The sequence below is a fragment of the Stigmatopora argus genome, chromosome 3 (genome assembly GCF_051989625.1).
Source record: "Stigmatopora argus isolate UIUO_Sarg chromosome 3, RoL_Sarg_1.0, whole genome shotgun sequence".
In the NCBI taxonomy this organism is placed as follows: Eukaryota; Metazoa; Chordata; class Actinopteri; order Syngnathiformes; family Syngnathidae; genus Stigmatopora; species Stigmatopora argus.
This window is the reverse complement of record NC_135389.1, coordinates 12,084,293-12,098,473: the sequence shown is the minus strand read 5'-3', so window position 1 is coordinate 12,098,473 and position 14,181 is coordinate 12,084,293. Positions and strand designations below refer to the sequence as shown.

Here is a 14,181-nt window from a genome sequence, read left to right as displayed (position 1 = left end):
ATGTGTATATATATGTATATGTATATATATATGTATATATGTATATATGTATATATGTATATATATATATATATATATATATATATATATATATATATATATATATATATATATATATATATATATATATTTGAGACGAGTACGTATTGTGAAAAACGCATAACGCCACAGTTGGCCAACTAGAATACAGAAATATTTCCTGAAAATGAGTTAAGAAATGTAAAGTTCAGTTCTTAAAGGGTCTTGTTTCACTCTTCCATAAAGACTTTCCATGATTTCATTGATTCTAGAAAACTTTGGGGACAGATGGGTTAAAAAAGAAGAAGCAAAATTGCACTTGAAATGGTGAGGTTCAGTCAAGCTGCGTGGTTGTTAAAGACGAGCCCAGCGACAGATGGAGCTCGTGAACATTCAAAAAAATCCGCTCTACACACAGTGTGTGTTACTGCTCGGTTTGACTCAAGTCGTAGCAGAAGTTGTAGTTGCTCGGAGGCTTGGGAACGACGGGCGCGTTCTCCGGGATGGGAATATTCTCCAAATCCAGGAGGCGGAGTTTAATCTCCATGGAGAGGAGGATGTCCAACTCGCTGCGCATGGATTCGCTGCTCATGTCCCGGCCCAGGAGGACGCTCAGTCCGTCTGTCCACAAGCAGAACTAACAAGGGACAACGTTTATGCGCTTAAATGGCAGCCAGAGAATTACCAATCTGGACTCACGTCAGTCCTTGAGGGGGCGATGAAGTTGAGGCTGTACTCCTCCACGTCGTAGGTGATGCTGAACGCGAGGTCCAACACGTCCTTCGTTCCATTTGGAAAAGGACGGCGGGGGGAAATGTCAATGACAACTACAGTGTACAAATACGAGTTGCTCACCTTGTTCTGTTTGCCTTTGTTCTCCTTCATGTGAGGACACTCTTTGCCCACCAGCAGAGCTTTGATGTCAGCCACTGGGACTGAACAACCAGCAGAGTTAGTTACACATTGATTCCACAGCAGATTTAGGCATATTTCACCGGCGGAGGGCAGTTTTTCACCGGGATTTAGTCATAAAAACGAAGACCTCATGTATAGCGCGCACCTGAACTTTGCTTCAGTTTTTTGGTACAAAATTTTGCGCGCTATACTCCAATAAATACGGTAAGGGGTAATTATTTTTTGATTTTTAAGATTTTTTTTGTTGTTACTTTAAACCATAATGACTAGAAACCTAATAAAGTGACCATGAGAAAAAAGCTATAGTTTGAAGTCACATTCTCTCGCTAGCCATCTGCTTGTTAGCTGTTAAAAAGCTATGCTTTCACCCAAAATCCTGAGTTGGGTGTTGCAGTTTGGATGTTGATGTTTGTCACACCATCAACTAACAGTTCGAAGGATTCAAATGATTTTTAAAATTCACTGTAAATGATTGCAAAAATGCATTTTAAAGAGTTTAAAAAAAGGATGTCATATTCAACCCAGAACATTAAGATCATCTATATTAAATGAATGACTATTCTAAGAAATGTTGTGAATATAATATTCATGGTTGTGTATAAATTGTGACAACCAACCACATTCTCCCCTGAACACATTCATCCCACACTCACTCTTTTCTTGCAGCATTTCAATGGGCGGACTTTCCGAATCCTCCTCCATGTCGCCGTAGTGTAACATTTTGTGATTGGGTGACAAGCGACAGTACCACAATTTGTCTGTGGAGAAGACAATAAACTTGAATGTTGGCTGTAACAAAAAAAATACCAGTTTTCTCTCTTAAGCGCTCGTGTATGCGCATCACTCACCTTGTCTGCGTCGGCTGCTAATCTTTCGAAACATGGTCCCCTGACACAATCTGTTGAGTCTTTGTTGACGGATCAAGTCAAGCAGCTCCGGTTTCAGACGCTCTTTGAGTTCACTGTAAAAAAAAACCAAATAGAGTTTGAAAATCATGGTGTGTGCGAAGGGCCGATGGTCGCGGCCTCACAGAACGGGCGGCGCCAGAGTCTCTTCTTGGTGCAGTCGCTCCGTCTGCCGTAGTTTGAGGATCTCGCTGTAGTTGAGTGCGTTGACTTTGTTCTTGAAGAGCTCCAACGACGTGGGCTTGGTGGACAGCGTGCGCGTGATCTGCTCCCTCACCACTTGCATCACCTGGAAAACACATTTCTAATTTTAGATTTTTTGTTTTTAGCTTCACAAAAATGAAAATAAAAAAATTGTAAAGGTGATGTAATCCAGTTTAGCCCATCTTTATACCCGATATTTTAATATTCTAAATTCAACATATAACTAAACTCTCTCTACCCCCGCCCAGATATTCCCCAAACAGCCAATCAATGATGCCTTTGATTGACCTACATCCCAATTACTGGCCATAAGCAATTCAAACAGTCAATCACTACATTTTATTCAACACCGACCTCATTAAAAATAATAATACATTCATGTTGACTAACTCAAATCACTGTTGTTGTTCATATGAAGTTCCCTCAAGGCCTAAACCGATGGCACATTTTACATTTATATTTAATACGGAGCATTGACTAAATTTTCAAAAACTAATCTTTACTAGTGATCTGAATATGGAAAAAATGTAAAATTGGTTACAGCACAAAGCAAATGTATAAAGTTGAGCAAACAAGGCTCCCATCCCACCTTACCTCCATTTTTACTCCTTTCAGGCTGAAGTAACACTTGAGAAATGGTACCAATTCCCAAAAAACGGTGTGTCGAGAGAGGTCAACAATCGTGCACATGCCTGCGCTCTGTTTTGTAAACAGACACCCGCATACTGTCGCACGCACCAAAGCCTCCTCCCCCTCACAGACATCCAAACCAATAGGAGTCGGATCTTTGGTTGTTGTTGTTTTTTTTGGGTCACAATTACCTGCCTGCTATATTTATATTAGGTATTCTTGTATAGTTTTTACTCCACTGTCACTCCTTAACTTTGCCAGTGTTTCTATAGAAGTCATTAAGAATGGAAAAAAAAATCTTGTCAAGCCGTGTTGGTTTTTAAATGCTGTTCCTACTCCCTTTAATACGTTTTTCTAGCCCAGTCATTTCTGACTTGTGTCACATGAAATGACGTGAATCATGACAACTAAAGTGGGGCCTGGCGATATCCCTCCACCTCTGTTTCGCGTCCTGCCCGCTCGAATTATGTTTGACATTCCCTCTCTTGTTGTGTAATTATTGCTGATGCTCAGGGAGCTTTGTTTGGCTCATTTCCTTCTCCCTCCGCTGCCTCCGCCCTCCACGCTTCCCTTTTGTCCACCTCATGCCCCTTTTGTCTTTCCCTGGGAGCACCCCGGGTCGGGAGCTGCGGGCAAAGACAATAGGCCCTGCCCGGCGCGCTCCTGAAAAGGTCAAAGGGTCAGTGAGTTTTACGGCCATCTGGGGAGAGCTCGGTGGGAACGGGACGGCTGCGGGCAATGCGGATGAGGACAAAAGCGCAGCCGCTTTGCCTCTGAAGATGATTGAGACGGACGTATGATCAATATCTCTTCCAGACGGGCCCCGGCTGCTTAAAACAGCGGGGTGACCTCCAACATTGTGCAAGCGTGACAATGCGCTTGTATAAGGACGCTCTGTGCTCCTTCCATCTACTTGAAGGAGGAGGTGAGGGTACCCACACTACGGCCAAGTAAACTTAAGTACCAAACGGGTCCGGGGGAGATAAAAAAAAGTAGGTGGACGTCAACATTAGTGATGCTCAATACGACTATTTTTGGAGTATTGGATTTGGTCACAAGATGGGATACAATCCAGTAGTCGTGTGTGTTTTCAGTACTATTGTGCTTTGGGGGCTGTGTAAATCAAACCAGTAGGCAAACATGTCCGCTGAGTGGGGCGACATCTCTTTGGAAAAAAAATGCCAGAGCCAGAACATCGTGTATTCGCGTGTGCGGTCGTTTGGTCGCCGGTCTTTTGGTCGCCCGGACCGCGACAACGGGCAACCAAAAGACCGGCGACAAAACAAGGTAAAACAACACGGTCTACGCATCAATAAAAGCCAACAATGGCCATGAGCAGTTTCACTGAGCCGACGTGTGAGTGTACAAGAGTTTGTATGTACATGCGTTGTCCCTTTAAGAAGCTACGTCAGTCAGGGTCTTAACAAGTTATCCAACAAAAAACAATAAAAGTCCGGGAAATGTGGAGGTTTTCTTTAGCCTAATAATTACTAGGGCATTAAGTATGACTAAATAGTAATTCGCAGTTTGTATTTAGGGAATTTGAGCAACGATTTAAATGGTAATTATCAATAACCTTCCGGGCGACCAAAAGACCGGCGACCGTGTATTAGAGTAAATAAATCATTTATTGACTTTAATACAAATTTACCACTAATGTTTTTTTAAAATCCTTTACTAGTTCATTTTTTTTGTAATTTACTGGTTTCTTTATATTCTGCATTACTTTTACTGGTCTAAAAAAATAAGAGCATAGGATCGGTATGGGCAAGGCATATCAGAAGTCAAAAAAATCAGGACATCCGTAGTGAACATACGGTGAAAAATGCACTTGACCTTATCAAAGTCCTCCTGCGTGGCTCTCATCTCCTTCCAGGTCTTGTTGAGTAGCTGGATGCACACGCAGAAGAGCTCCTCCAGCAGTCGGTCCTGACTGAAGAAGATGGGGTGGTAGTCCAAGCCCGTCTCCGAGGCTGCGGCGGCAAAAACGAGATCGGTCACTGTCTGCGTTCCTTCACGCGGAAACTTGAGGAGATCCGGCGGCAGACTGACGGGCTTCTCCGATGCGAAGGATTTCACACAGGATGAGTGTTAGCTGGATGCTGCTCCGAGCAAAAGGACACTCGTGTTTGTCCTCCCTGCTGCTGTTCTCCAGGACAAACTGGGACAGAGTCGGAATGTGAAACTGATGTCGTGTCAGACAATTTGAGCCATCTTTAAAAAAGACAAAAATCATTCTCACCCTGCTGTAAGCATCTGGATTGCGTGCAGCAAAAAAAAACATTGTGTCCAAAGCTAAAAGACCAGGAGGTGTTCGCGACAAGTCCTGACCCGGGTTACTATTATTCTGGAGACATCACAATCACAATTAGAAGGACAAGAAGGTCGTTGGCATACGTTTTGGGCGGCGCTTACAGAGAAGCCCAACTTTTTAAACTCTTTGGCGCAGAGGGAACGTCGTCTTTCGTGACTCAGGCTGTTCTCGCTCTCCGTCTCGAAGGCTGCCTGCCGTAAACTGTGAAGGATGTCTCTCTGCTCCTGAGTGAAAAATCAAAGATGGATGTTTACTACGTACGTACAAGCACATATTTTAATTTTTATTATTTCAGAAACATGAAGGAGGTTTCGTAATGATCGATTGTTAAGTTGCCGGTGAACCGTTTGCGTCAGGAGTCATGGCGACCTCAGACAATCCGGGTCTTTAGCACTTTAAACTAAAGTAGGACTCAACAATAAATAAGATGTTGCTAATTGTGAGTCAGCAGTTCAATCTAATTTGAGACATTGACGTGAAAATGTGATGTCTAAGTTTCTAAAAAAATGAATGTTCTCTTTGCATACCTGTCAACCTCTGCCGATAACTGCCCTTATAAATGATTATGATTCCCCTTACAAACCCCCCAAAAACCTTACAAACACCGTACGACTCGTACGGTGTTTGTAAGGTTTTTGGGGGGTTTGTAAGGGGAATCATAATCATTTATAAGGGCAGTTATCGGCAGAGGTTGACAGGTATGTCTTTGTGAACGGACTTCAAATCCAACGGCCGGATCTTTTCCATTTTACCCAGTTTAAACAGATTGGACATTTATTGCTGTCAAAGGGAGAAAAAAAAACATGTTCAAATGTGTGTCACTGGACTCACCTGGCTGGAATAGTCCAGTGGCATCTTCATCCGCGTCTCCAGGTGTTTTAGAGTCAGTGATTGGAGGACGTAGAGGTAGTGGGCCATCTCATCCTGGACTGACCCTGAACTGTGGATGATATTCTGTAAAAACAGGGTCATTTTCACCGTTAGCTTGCTGGATGGTCATGTGCAAAATTTGGCTCAATTCATGGGTGACATTTCTTGTAGATTTCTTATGTTCTGAGAAAAAAGGTTGTTTCTGCAAAATCCAGAATTATCATTTCTATTGCTGGGAAATCCTAATTTTGTTGAGTTATGATTGACAGCTGCTTTACACAAATTTTTCTGTGTAGAATCCAGAACTGGTCAGTTTTTCCTCCATCATGTCAAGTGTTTAAATTAAAGTATATCTTTATATATACATATGCACACAGCCGTATCATCAAAAATGCCAGAATTAACATGTGCTTATTTAATACATTCTAATACTGACTTAAAATTAAATAATAAGAAACACTTTAAACAGGTACTTTTTTACAAAGGATATTGCTAATGTAATTATAATTGTGTGCAAGTAAGTAAGGTAAGAACAAGACATTAATAGCTTTTCTGGAATGTTCAATATTAAGATTATCACGTTTGACGCTCAAAAGAATTGTCAGATATTATAGGTTGGAGGCTAAGCTGTAGAGGGTAAAAAAACTTGAGTTGTTTGGAAGAAAAAAATAACGGCAAGTTTGGAACCAGCATACAAATCTAACTCAACAGATTTTTCAAAAATAATAATATTGTCTGTGAATCCTGGGCATATCAAAATTTACCTTATGAATGTACTGACGCAGATTCTTCTTATTCAAGTATGCAAACATATCCTAGGAAAAAAAACCACATTTGTTCCATTGTTGTAGCAGCAGAATTCCACCAGTGGATGGCGACGGTGAGATAGCAATGTATGAAAAATGTTGGCCAAGACTAAAACTAGCTGTGTTGAAATCATTCCATGCTGGAATACGAAGGGTGTTTTAGGGTGGGGGTGACAAAGCGCACGCGCAAGAGACAATAGGAGACAAGCCGTTGAATGAGGGAACTGTTACTGCAACAGGAGAGAGAGAGAGAGAGAAAAGCCTCGTCCATGCGGGGGATTCATTGAAAGACTTGCCTGTCTCCAGAAAGTGTAAAGTGACCCGTCAAGATAAGATTCCTAGATTGTTAATCTGGTGGGGGTCCCAAATATGTCACTGTCAAACTTTAAGAGACCAAGAATGAAATTGGCACCTGTCTGTCAGCATCCTTGGCCGTCTGCAACAGAGCCATGAGAAGAGCCATAGCTTTGGTCTGGATCTGCTGATTCATCCTGAAGAACACCAAGTTTCATATTTGAAAGCAGAAAAGCCAGTGGATGGCCCACTTGGGGGCTACTCACATCTGCAAGTGATCAATCAGCCTCTCCATGGTCACCACTTGCTTGACCTGCAAAAACAGGCTGTAGCTGCTAAGCACCATGTTCTCCAAGATGTCCAAGCACACCTGCTGGATGGACGCGTCCACCGCCTTGGCGTTGACGAAGCAGGCTATCTAAACGAGAGAAACGCGCCCAAGATGAGTCATTAATAGCGATAAACGTGCCGAAAAGTGCGGTACCTTCTCGATGAAAATTGACGAGAGGTTTTCCCACGACACGATGCCGTGATCCATCAGCTCCATGAAGGCCGTCAGTGTATGGGTCATAATCAGAGCACTCCTGAAACGTGTAAAACAAGGAAGGATGATGCAATTATGCAAAAACACACAGCCTGTATATTTCCCAAATATGTACTATTATATCACAGAGCAGGGGTCGGGAACCTTTTTGACGAAGAGAGCCATAAACAATTCATATTTTAAAACATTATTCCTTGAGAGCCGTACTCAGAATTTAAAAGTAAAAATACATGAAAATGTGTACATTTATTAGTCATTTTACCACTTTGAAAGTAAAAAAAAAGGCTCCTTCCATTCCTTTGAGAACATTTTTCACTGTTGCTAATCAATGAGTATCAATGAGAATATGCATGCAGAAGAGTCTAATGAAGAACAATTATGTTTAAAAAAGGCGCTAGAAATAGTGTCGGCGCCACAGTGTGACGCTCCCATTGGTGCGTTCGGGGCTTAGGTGGTCTCTCACCAGCGGTTCCCATATTTTACCACACAGGTTAGCGGAGAGCAATATACACCCATCAAAAGAGCCACATATGGCTCCCGAGCCATAGGTTCCCTACCCCTGTCATAGAGGATCGAAAACGTACTCGCTGGAGTCTTCCACGATTTTAACCAGAAAAAGGTGTCCGTCTCTGCTTATGAACTCCTGTGCGAATGTCACATCTGTGGAAACGCAGGCGAGTTGCTTCAACGAATCACAGCGCACGCCCATGTCCATGCTCTGAATGCCCTTAAACAAATCCTCTGCACAGCGCCCCTAAATTGCCAATGAAAAAAAACACCCAAGAAGAAATCTTTTTTTTTTTTTTACAAAATCAATCAACAGAAATTGGTCTGATTTTTTACTTTTGTTGACTGTTGAATGTGAAAAAGGAGTGTGAAGGGACTCACCGGGGCCTTGGTTAGTCGCAAAATGCAGCCATTCTTGATGTCCAGACGATTCTGAAAAGGACACAATAACTTTTGTGAAACACTGAAGCACTTTGGGCTACGATGAAACCAGTAAGTAACCAATGAGAGAAGAATGTTTCTAAAACATCTTCAATGTAATTATTTATGGCTACTTAATCCACAAAAATTCAATTCAATCCCTAAAACAGTGTCTCCCAACCTTTTTTGCGCCGCGGCACACTTTTTGCTTTGAAAAAAAATCTCAAGGGACACCACCATCTGAAAATCTTTTAATTTAAAACTATGTGGCTTATATTAACAATAGTCATTCTCATCAACGTTTTATCAGCAGGAATCGCATAAACCTCCAAAATGATTCCCAAATCAAATTTTTCACACTGACCTAATGTCACCAACAGTTGATGTCTTCGGAACCTGAACAACTTCCGGTTTGAGTGATGCAAGAATAACGAATGTAATATTTTTAATCGCATAACTTTGTCTTTTCTCCAAATATGACTTAAATCTCCTAATATTACACACAAAAACTTGATGCCCTGGCCTAGAAACCAAACAAAATGACTCTTTCACAATTTGAATCTTGTAATAGTATACAATCTATAATTTAACGTTCATCATGTTTTGATTTTAACCTTATATTAGTTCAATTTTAACCTCGTTATATTCATATCAGGTTCTCACCTTTTGGACTTCCTGTGTGTGGCTCCAGTTTCTTACCTAGGTCTACATTGTCTTGTGTGTCTCGTGTCTGTCTCGCTACTGCAACCAAGAAATTTCCCGAATACGGGATGAAATAAAGTTCTAATCTAATCTATTCATTGTTTTCTCTGAATATTACAATGTATGACTTCTTGGAATTGCCCGCAGCACACCTGACTTTTGCTCATGGCACACCAGTTGGGAAACACTGCCCTAAAAAAATGATGGCTGAGGCCACTTATCATGCCAAATGTCGTTTATGGAAGTTTCTCTGTGTATTAGAGGAACACAGTACCAGCCAAACTATCCAAAAAGTGTGATTTATACTCCTAACATACATTTTGCTCTTTACGCACCGATTCAGTGATGTATGTCTGCACTCCGTCGGCATACTGAAGCGCATAGTTTTCATGACCTGCGAGATTCCAGCTACACGTGCAGAAGACACAAAAGAACATATGAATATAATATATAGTCACTATGTGGGTTAAATACATGAAAAGTGATTCCTACACGCACTTACCCATCGCAGACATCCTTAATAACGGCAGATAGAGGATTCTTCTGCTCACCGACAAGAAAAACAAACTCAGTTATGTACATAAATATAATGTATAGCATATTTAGCTTCCTTATAATGAATGAATGATGACTCTACGCCAAGGGTGTCAGACTCGGGTTGGTTCGCGGGCCGCTTTAACGTCAAGTTGATTTCACGTGGGCCGGACAATTTTAGATATAATATTTAGATTTTTTTTTTTAAATAAATGGATTAAAAGAACTGGATTAAAATTCCTGAATATTCAGGTTTTTTTTATAGATTTAAAACAATGTTTATTTTAGCTTTTTTTAAATATATTTTTTGATTTTACAAAATATTTTTTGGACTAAAAACACAGAAAAAATGGATTAAAAATTACAATTATTGATTTAAAAGGGGGAAAATCACAAAATTGAATATAAATCTTTACTCTTCATTTTAATTTGATCCTAAAACAGAAAGTCGGCACTCATAATTTACTTTCCCGGGCCACACAAAATGATGCGGCGGGCCAGATTTGGCCCCCGGGCCGCCACTTTGACACATGCTCTACGCCATGTTGATGACTGTGACAACCAACCTCGATTTCCCCTACTTTTTAACGCTACTCCGAAAATGAAAACGCATTTCAAAGTGACAGCGTGCTCGTAAAACTAAGTGACTTGCTCCCAGGGTGCAAGTAAATACAAGTCAGACTTCTTCCATGTCTGAAACTCAACTATCCTGCTATTAGTGGTCAGCCCGGCGGTCAAACAGTCAAAATGTTGTCAGAGTGTGCGGTGCGCCCCGTGGCTGCTCTGTTATTAGTGGCTGCGGGCGGCCATGCGTCCTGCAGTAATGTACGGATACAAGGAGAGAGAGAACGAGAAATAGTAGACACGCGTTACCTGGTCCAATCGGATGAGCTGAGGGTAGGCCCCGGGCATCTGGATGGCGATCTTCACGATATCTTTTTGTTGTGGCATTTTGGCTCTTGTGGGCTCCACTACGCTGACTATTAAAAAAAAAAGGAAGACTATTAAAAAAGGAAGAATTACACAGAATGCAGGAAGATGCGGCCATACAATCAAACTGAAAATCTTACTCAAGTGCAAACATAATCACTCACTGCCAACCTTCCCAGTTCGGCTGTTTGGTCAAGGTCCCCAGCGTACCCGGTACATGAAATAAGGTCGACAAAGGCATGTTGGGGCAAGTGTTGACCCTGACTGGAAGGTTACGAGTACTCGTGAACTCTGACGCTGACACAAGAATGGAAACCATCCTAGGGAGGAACTGACTTCACATTTTTGGGGGTTTTCTAAATGTGTCAAGAGGAGTTTTCCTAAAGAATCTTGCATGGTGTACAGTAAGTGCGAGCAAGCATTGAGCTGATTCCTGGCTGTGACATTGTGTCACTCCCTTCTTAAGTCATTGATACGCAACGGTAAACGTAATGATTCACAATTGTTCTATAGAATGAATTACAGTACACGCAAAAACGAATGTAGCCAGTCAGCTGGTTTCCATTTTCTGGAAAAAAAGGCCCATTATTTCTGAAATGACTTATTGTAACTAGCATTTTCGGTTCAAAGCGATACATACTATGTTCCTCTTTCATCACGCGTTTATGGTGCACTGCATAAAGCAAGGAAGCTTTCAACTGTTTGTGTAGACTTAGTCACACACTCACACCAAGGGTACACACTTCCTCCTCAACCTTCAGACTGTACTCCCTGAGGGGAAACAAGGAGCTGTTGTTCCCGCTGACTCTCCCACTGCTACTCCAGTTATCCTTCCTTCTCAGCTCATAGATAGGCCAATCCAAATTCCTCCATGTGCTCATGAGGTCATGACGACACAGTGGAGTTTAATTTGCGCCTGCTTGTGTTCGGAGCCATGAATGAACCCCGCCCTTTGTACGATCATTGGGATAGTTCAAACACCACGACTCCCCTGCAGGAAAGAAACCTCACTCGTTCCTGGTTTATTGCAGCTCCTGTCAAAAAAAGAAGCAAACACGAGTGCCTAATGTCTTAGATTTACTAGCCTGAATCAAGTTTGTTTGCTTTTAATCAATGCAATTGACCGTGCAATGAGGGGACTTGAAAAAGTAATAAACCTTGATCCAAAATTCTGAGGTCGAGGGTTTGATTCCAGCTCGGTCCTCACTGTGTTGAGTTTTCATGTTTTCCCCAGTCTTGCGTGGGTTCCCTCCAGGTACTACAGTTTCCTCCCACATCCCAAAAACATGCATGGTAGGCTGGTTGAACACTCTAAATTGCCCCTAGGTATGATTGGCTGTCCGTCTCCTTGCGCCCGGCGATTGGCTGGCCACCAATTCAGGGTGTCCTCCACCTGGTGCCCATAGTTAGCTGGGATAGGCTCCAGCACCCCCGTGACCATTGAAAGGAAAAGCGGTTTGCAAAATGAATGAATTAGTTCAAATGTTGGACTTCATTTTGCCAAATCACCGCAAACTCTTAGTGTGTAAAAGTTGTTAATCCATGCTCTATTACACTTCACCTTACAAAGGTTGTACAGTGAATAAGGATTTACATCCAAATATTAGATTTATGCTTTCCACAGTGGACCTTTTGATCCTGCACCACTAGAACAAACATTCCTGCAGAAGATGACAAAATGTTCCTGAATAAATATTCCTCCTTTTGATGACAAAGCATACTTTCCCTGCCTGTCCACACAAGCTCAGACAAGAAGCATTCTTCATTGCAAAAATGGCCCCGGATAAACTCTGGCCAGTCTCTTCCAGGCCATCTATCGCCGCCAGTGAATTAAATTGTTGGAATCTGCATGGAATGTATTTCCCCCCCGGAATTGAACGATACAAATCCTGTTCTAATACCAATTGAAAATAAGGCCTAAGGTCTGCTACTGCACAAGTTATTCGGGGAGCATTAAATGTAAAATGACATGTTCAGCATCTGTCAGTGCATGTGGGCGCATTCTTCCACAGCCAGTTGCTTTGTTAATAATGCCACAAGTAATTCTTTGTAGACCTTTTGTTGGCTAGTAGACAAGTGTGTCTCAACGCCCCCCACCCCAATCCCATTGCCTCCCCTTTGTGTGTATGTAGGGGAGGGGGCTCTCAGCTGCCCAACATTTTAATCTGACAGGCTAGCACCACCTACGCACAGCCACACAACTAAAAAAAAATATATGTTAAGAACACTATTCTCCTAATGTGTTCTAAACCGACAATACAACTTGGGCACCCTTAAAAGTTGATCCAAAAGTGTCAATTTAATTTATTGCAATTTTCTGAACTTTAAATAAAAGGGCAGTTTGTTTAAAAATGTGGCTAGAAGTGTGTAGTTCACTTTTTTGTGGAGTTGAAGAGGGAAACTGAAGATAAAATGTCAATTTATCAAAGTCAGATCGCGGTTAGAAACAGGCATAAAAATGAGGTCAAACGCAACTTTTGCAGGAGAAGTGGGAGGAAAAAGGAGAAGAATGTGTCCTACCTGATTAGAAAATGTAAGTAGTATAGAAGGTTTCTCTCCCGTAGGGACCGTTGCCCTCCTGGCGAGGGACATTTGCAGCGGTCTGTTCTCCACGCAGAATGGGCAGAGTTAGGCTTTACTCACAGATAAATGATCTCAATTCCTAAAAAAAAACATGTATATGAGATGATCGGTATCAGAACTTAGACGCGTGCTTTCTTGAATTCGTTTATATAAAAAAAAGTTCCGGGTTAGTTAAGCGTTCATGCAAAGATTTTCCTTTAATAAAGTTAGTAGCTTATTTCAACAAACCATTCCGGTTTTCTATTTCAAAATAAAACTTCAACATGAGCCTTTGGACATTTCGAATACAGTGACTGCAATTCTTAGTATTTGCCTTCAATTGTGTACAATTTGACTTTGATTAAACAACACAATTCTTGGCCTTTGCAGTTAAAAGAGCAAAGGCAACAGACGACGTTTCCAAAGTATTCTGAAAAGGATATCCGGAACGTCTAAGCAAATGGTTTCAGAACAGACTTTATGGGACCGTTTTCGTCTTCATTCCGACAGATATCCACTTCTAAAATATAATCGATAATTTTCTTGGGCAATCCTGGTCACACTTAACATTTTACGTGGAATATATGAGAATGTACTATTTTAATCAAAGTTTGCATGTAACTACATTAATCAGTGGATGCGAACCCGCTTCCTCCCTCAGGTTTTCCCTGTAAAATTTAGTGAACGTCAGCAATTCCCGTGCCAGACGACATGCACATTCACTCACTTTTAACAATAAAATAAATATGTATATCAAATTTTCGCTAATGCATTTATCATACCATGGAACCTTTCAAATCTCCACATTTTAACTCGTTGACTTTCCTTTGACGGCAATAGACGTCCAACCAATTAATAAGTCAGATCTCCCAGTCATAAATAATTATCACAATGTTTTGACATCAATTGCAATTTTTGCAGGTTTTTTTTAAAGATATAATATTTTATTATTATATACTGACCTGACCCAAAACATACTTTTGAGGTCCGGTAGGCTGGTAGTGAATGATTTTACCAATGGGTTGT

General features: G+C 41.4%; 1 protein-coding gene across 2 annotated transcripts; it reads right to left on the bottom strand.

The window, feature by feature from the left end:
- Positions 1–171: 171 nt before the first annotated feature.
- On the bottom strand, positions 172–13,383 carry elmo3 (engulfment and cell motility 3). 2 transcript variants are annotated; one of them, XM_077597069.1, is made up of 21 exons: positions 13,114–13,383; positions 10,537–10,643; positions 9,632–9,672; positions 9,465–9,537; positions 8,389–8,439; positions 8,085–8,254; positions 7,441–7,540; positions 7,223–7,374; positions 7,075–7,153; positions 6,621–6,671; positions 5,818–5,940; positions 5,088–5,210; positions 4,915–5,019; positions 4,725–4,833; positions 4,509–4,645; positions 1,964–2,127; positions 1,782–1,894; positions 1,587–1,691; positions 874–953; positions 718–798; positions 172–655 (listed from the first exon to the last, which is right to left on the bottom strand). In XM_077597069.1, exons 2-21 carry the CDS (start codon positions 10,612–10,614, stop codon positions 443–445), a joined length of 2,148 nt encoding a protein of 715 aa, XP_077453195.1. In that variant the 5' UTR covers positions 10,615–10,643; positions 13,114–13,383; the 3' UTR covers positions 172–442. The 2 variants fall into 2 exon arrangements, with proteins under 2 accessions (XP_077453195.1, XP_077453197.1); XM_077597071.1 differs by lacking the exons at positions 4,509–4,645; positions 4,725–4,833; positions 4,915–5,019; ... (10 more) ...; positions 10,537–10,643; positions 13,114–13,383 and adding an exon at positions 2,637–2,769.
- Positions 13,384–14,181: the final 798 nt, after the last annotated feature.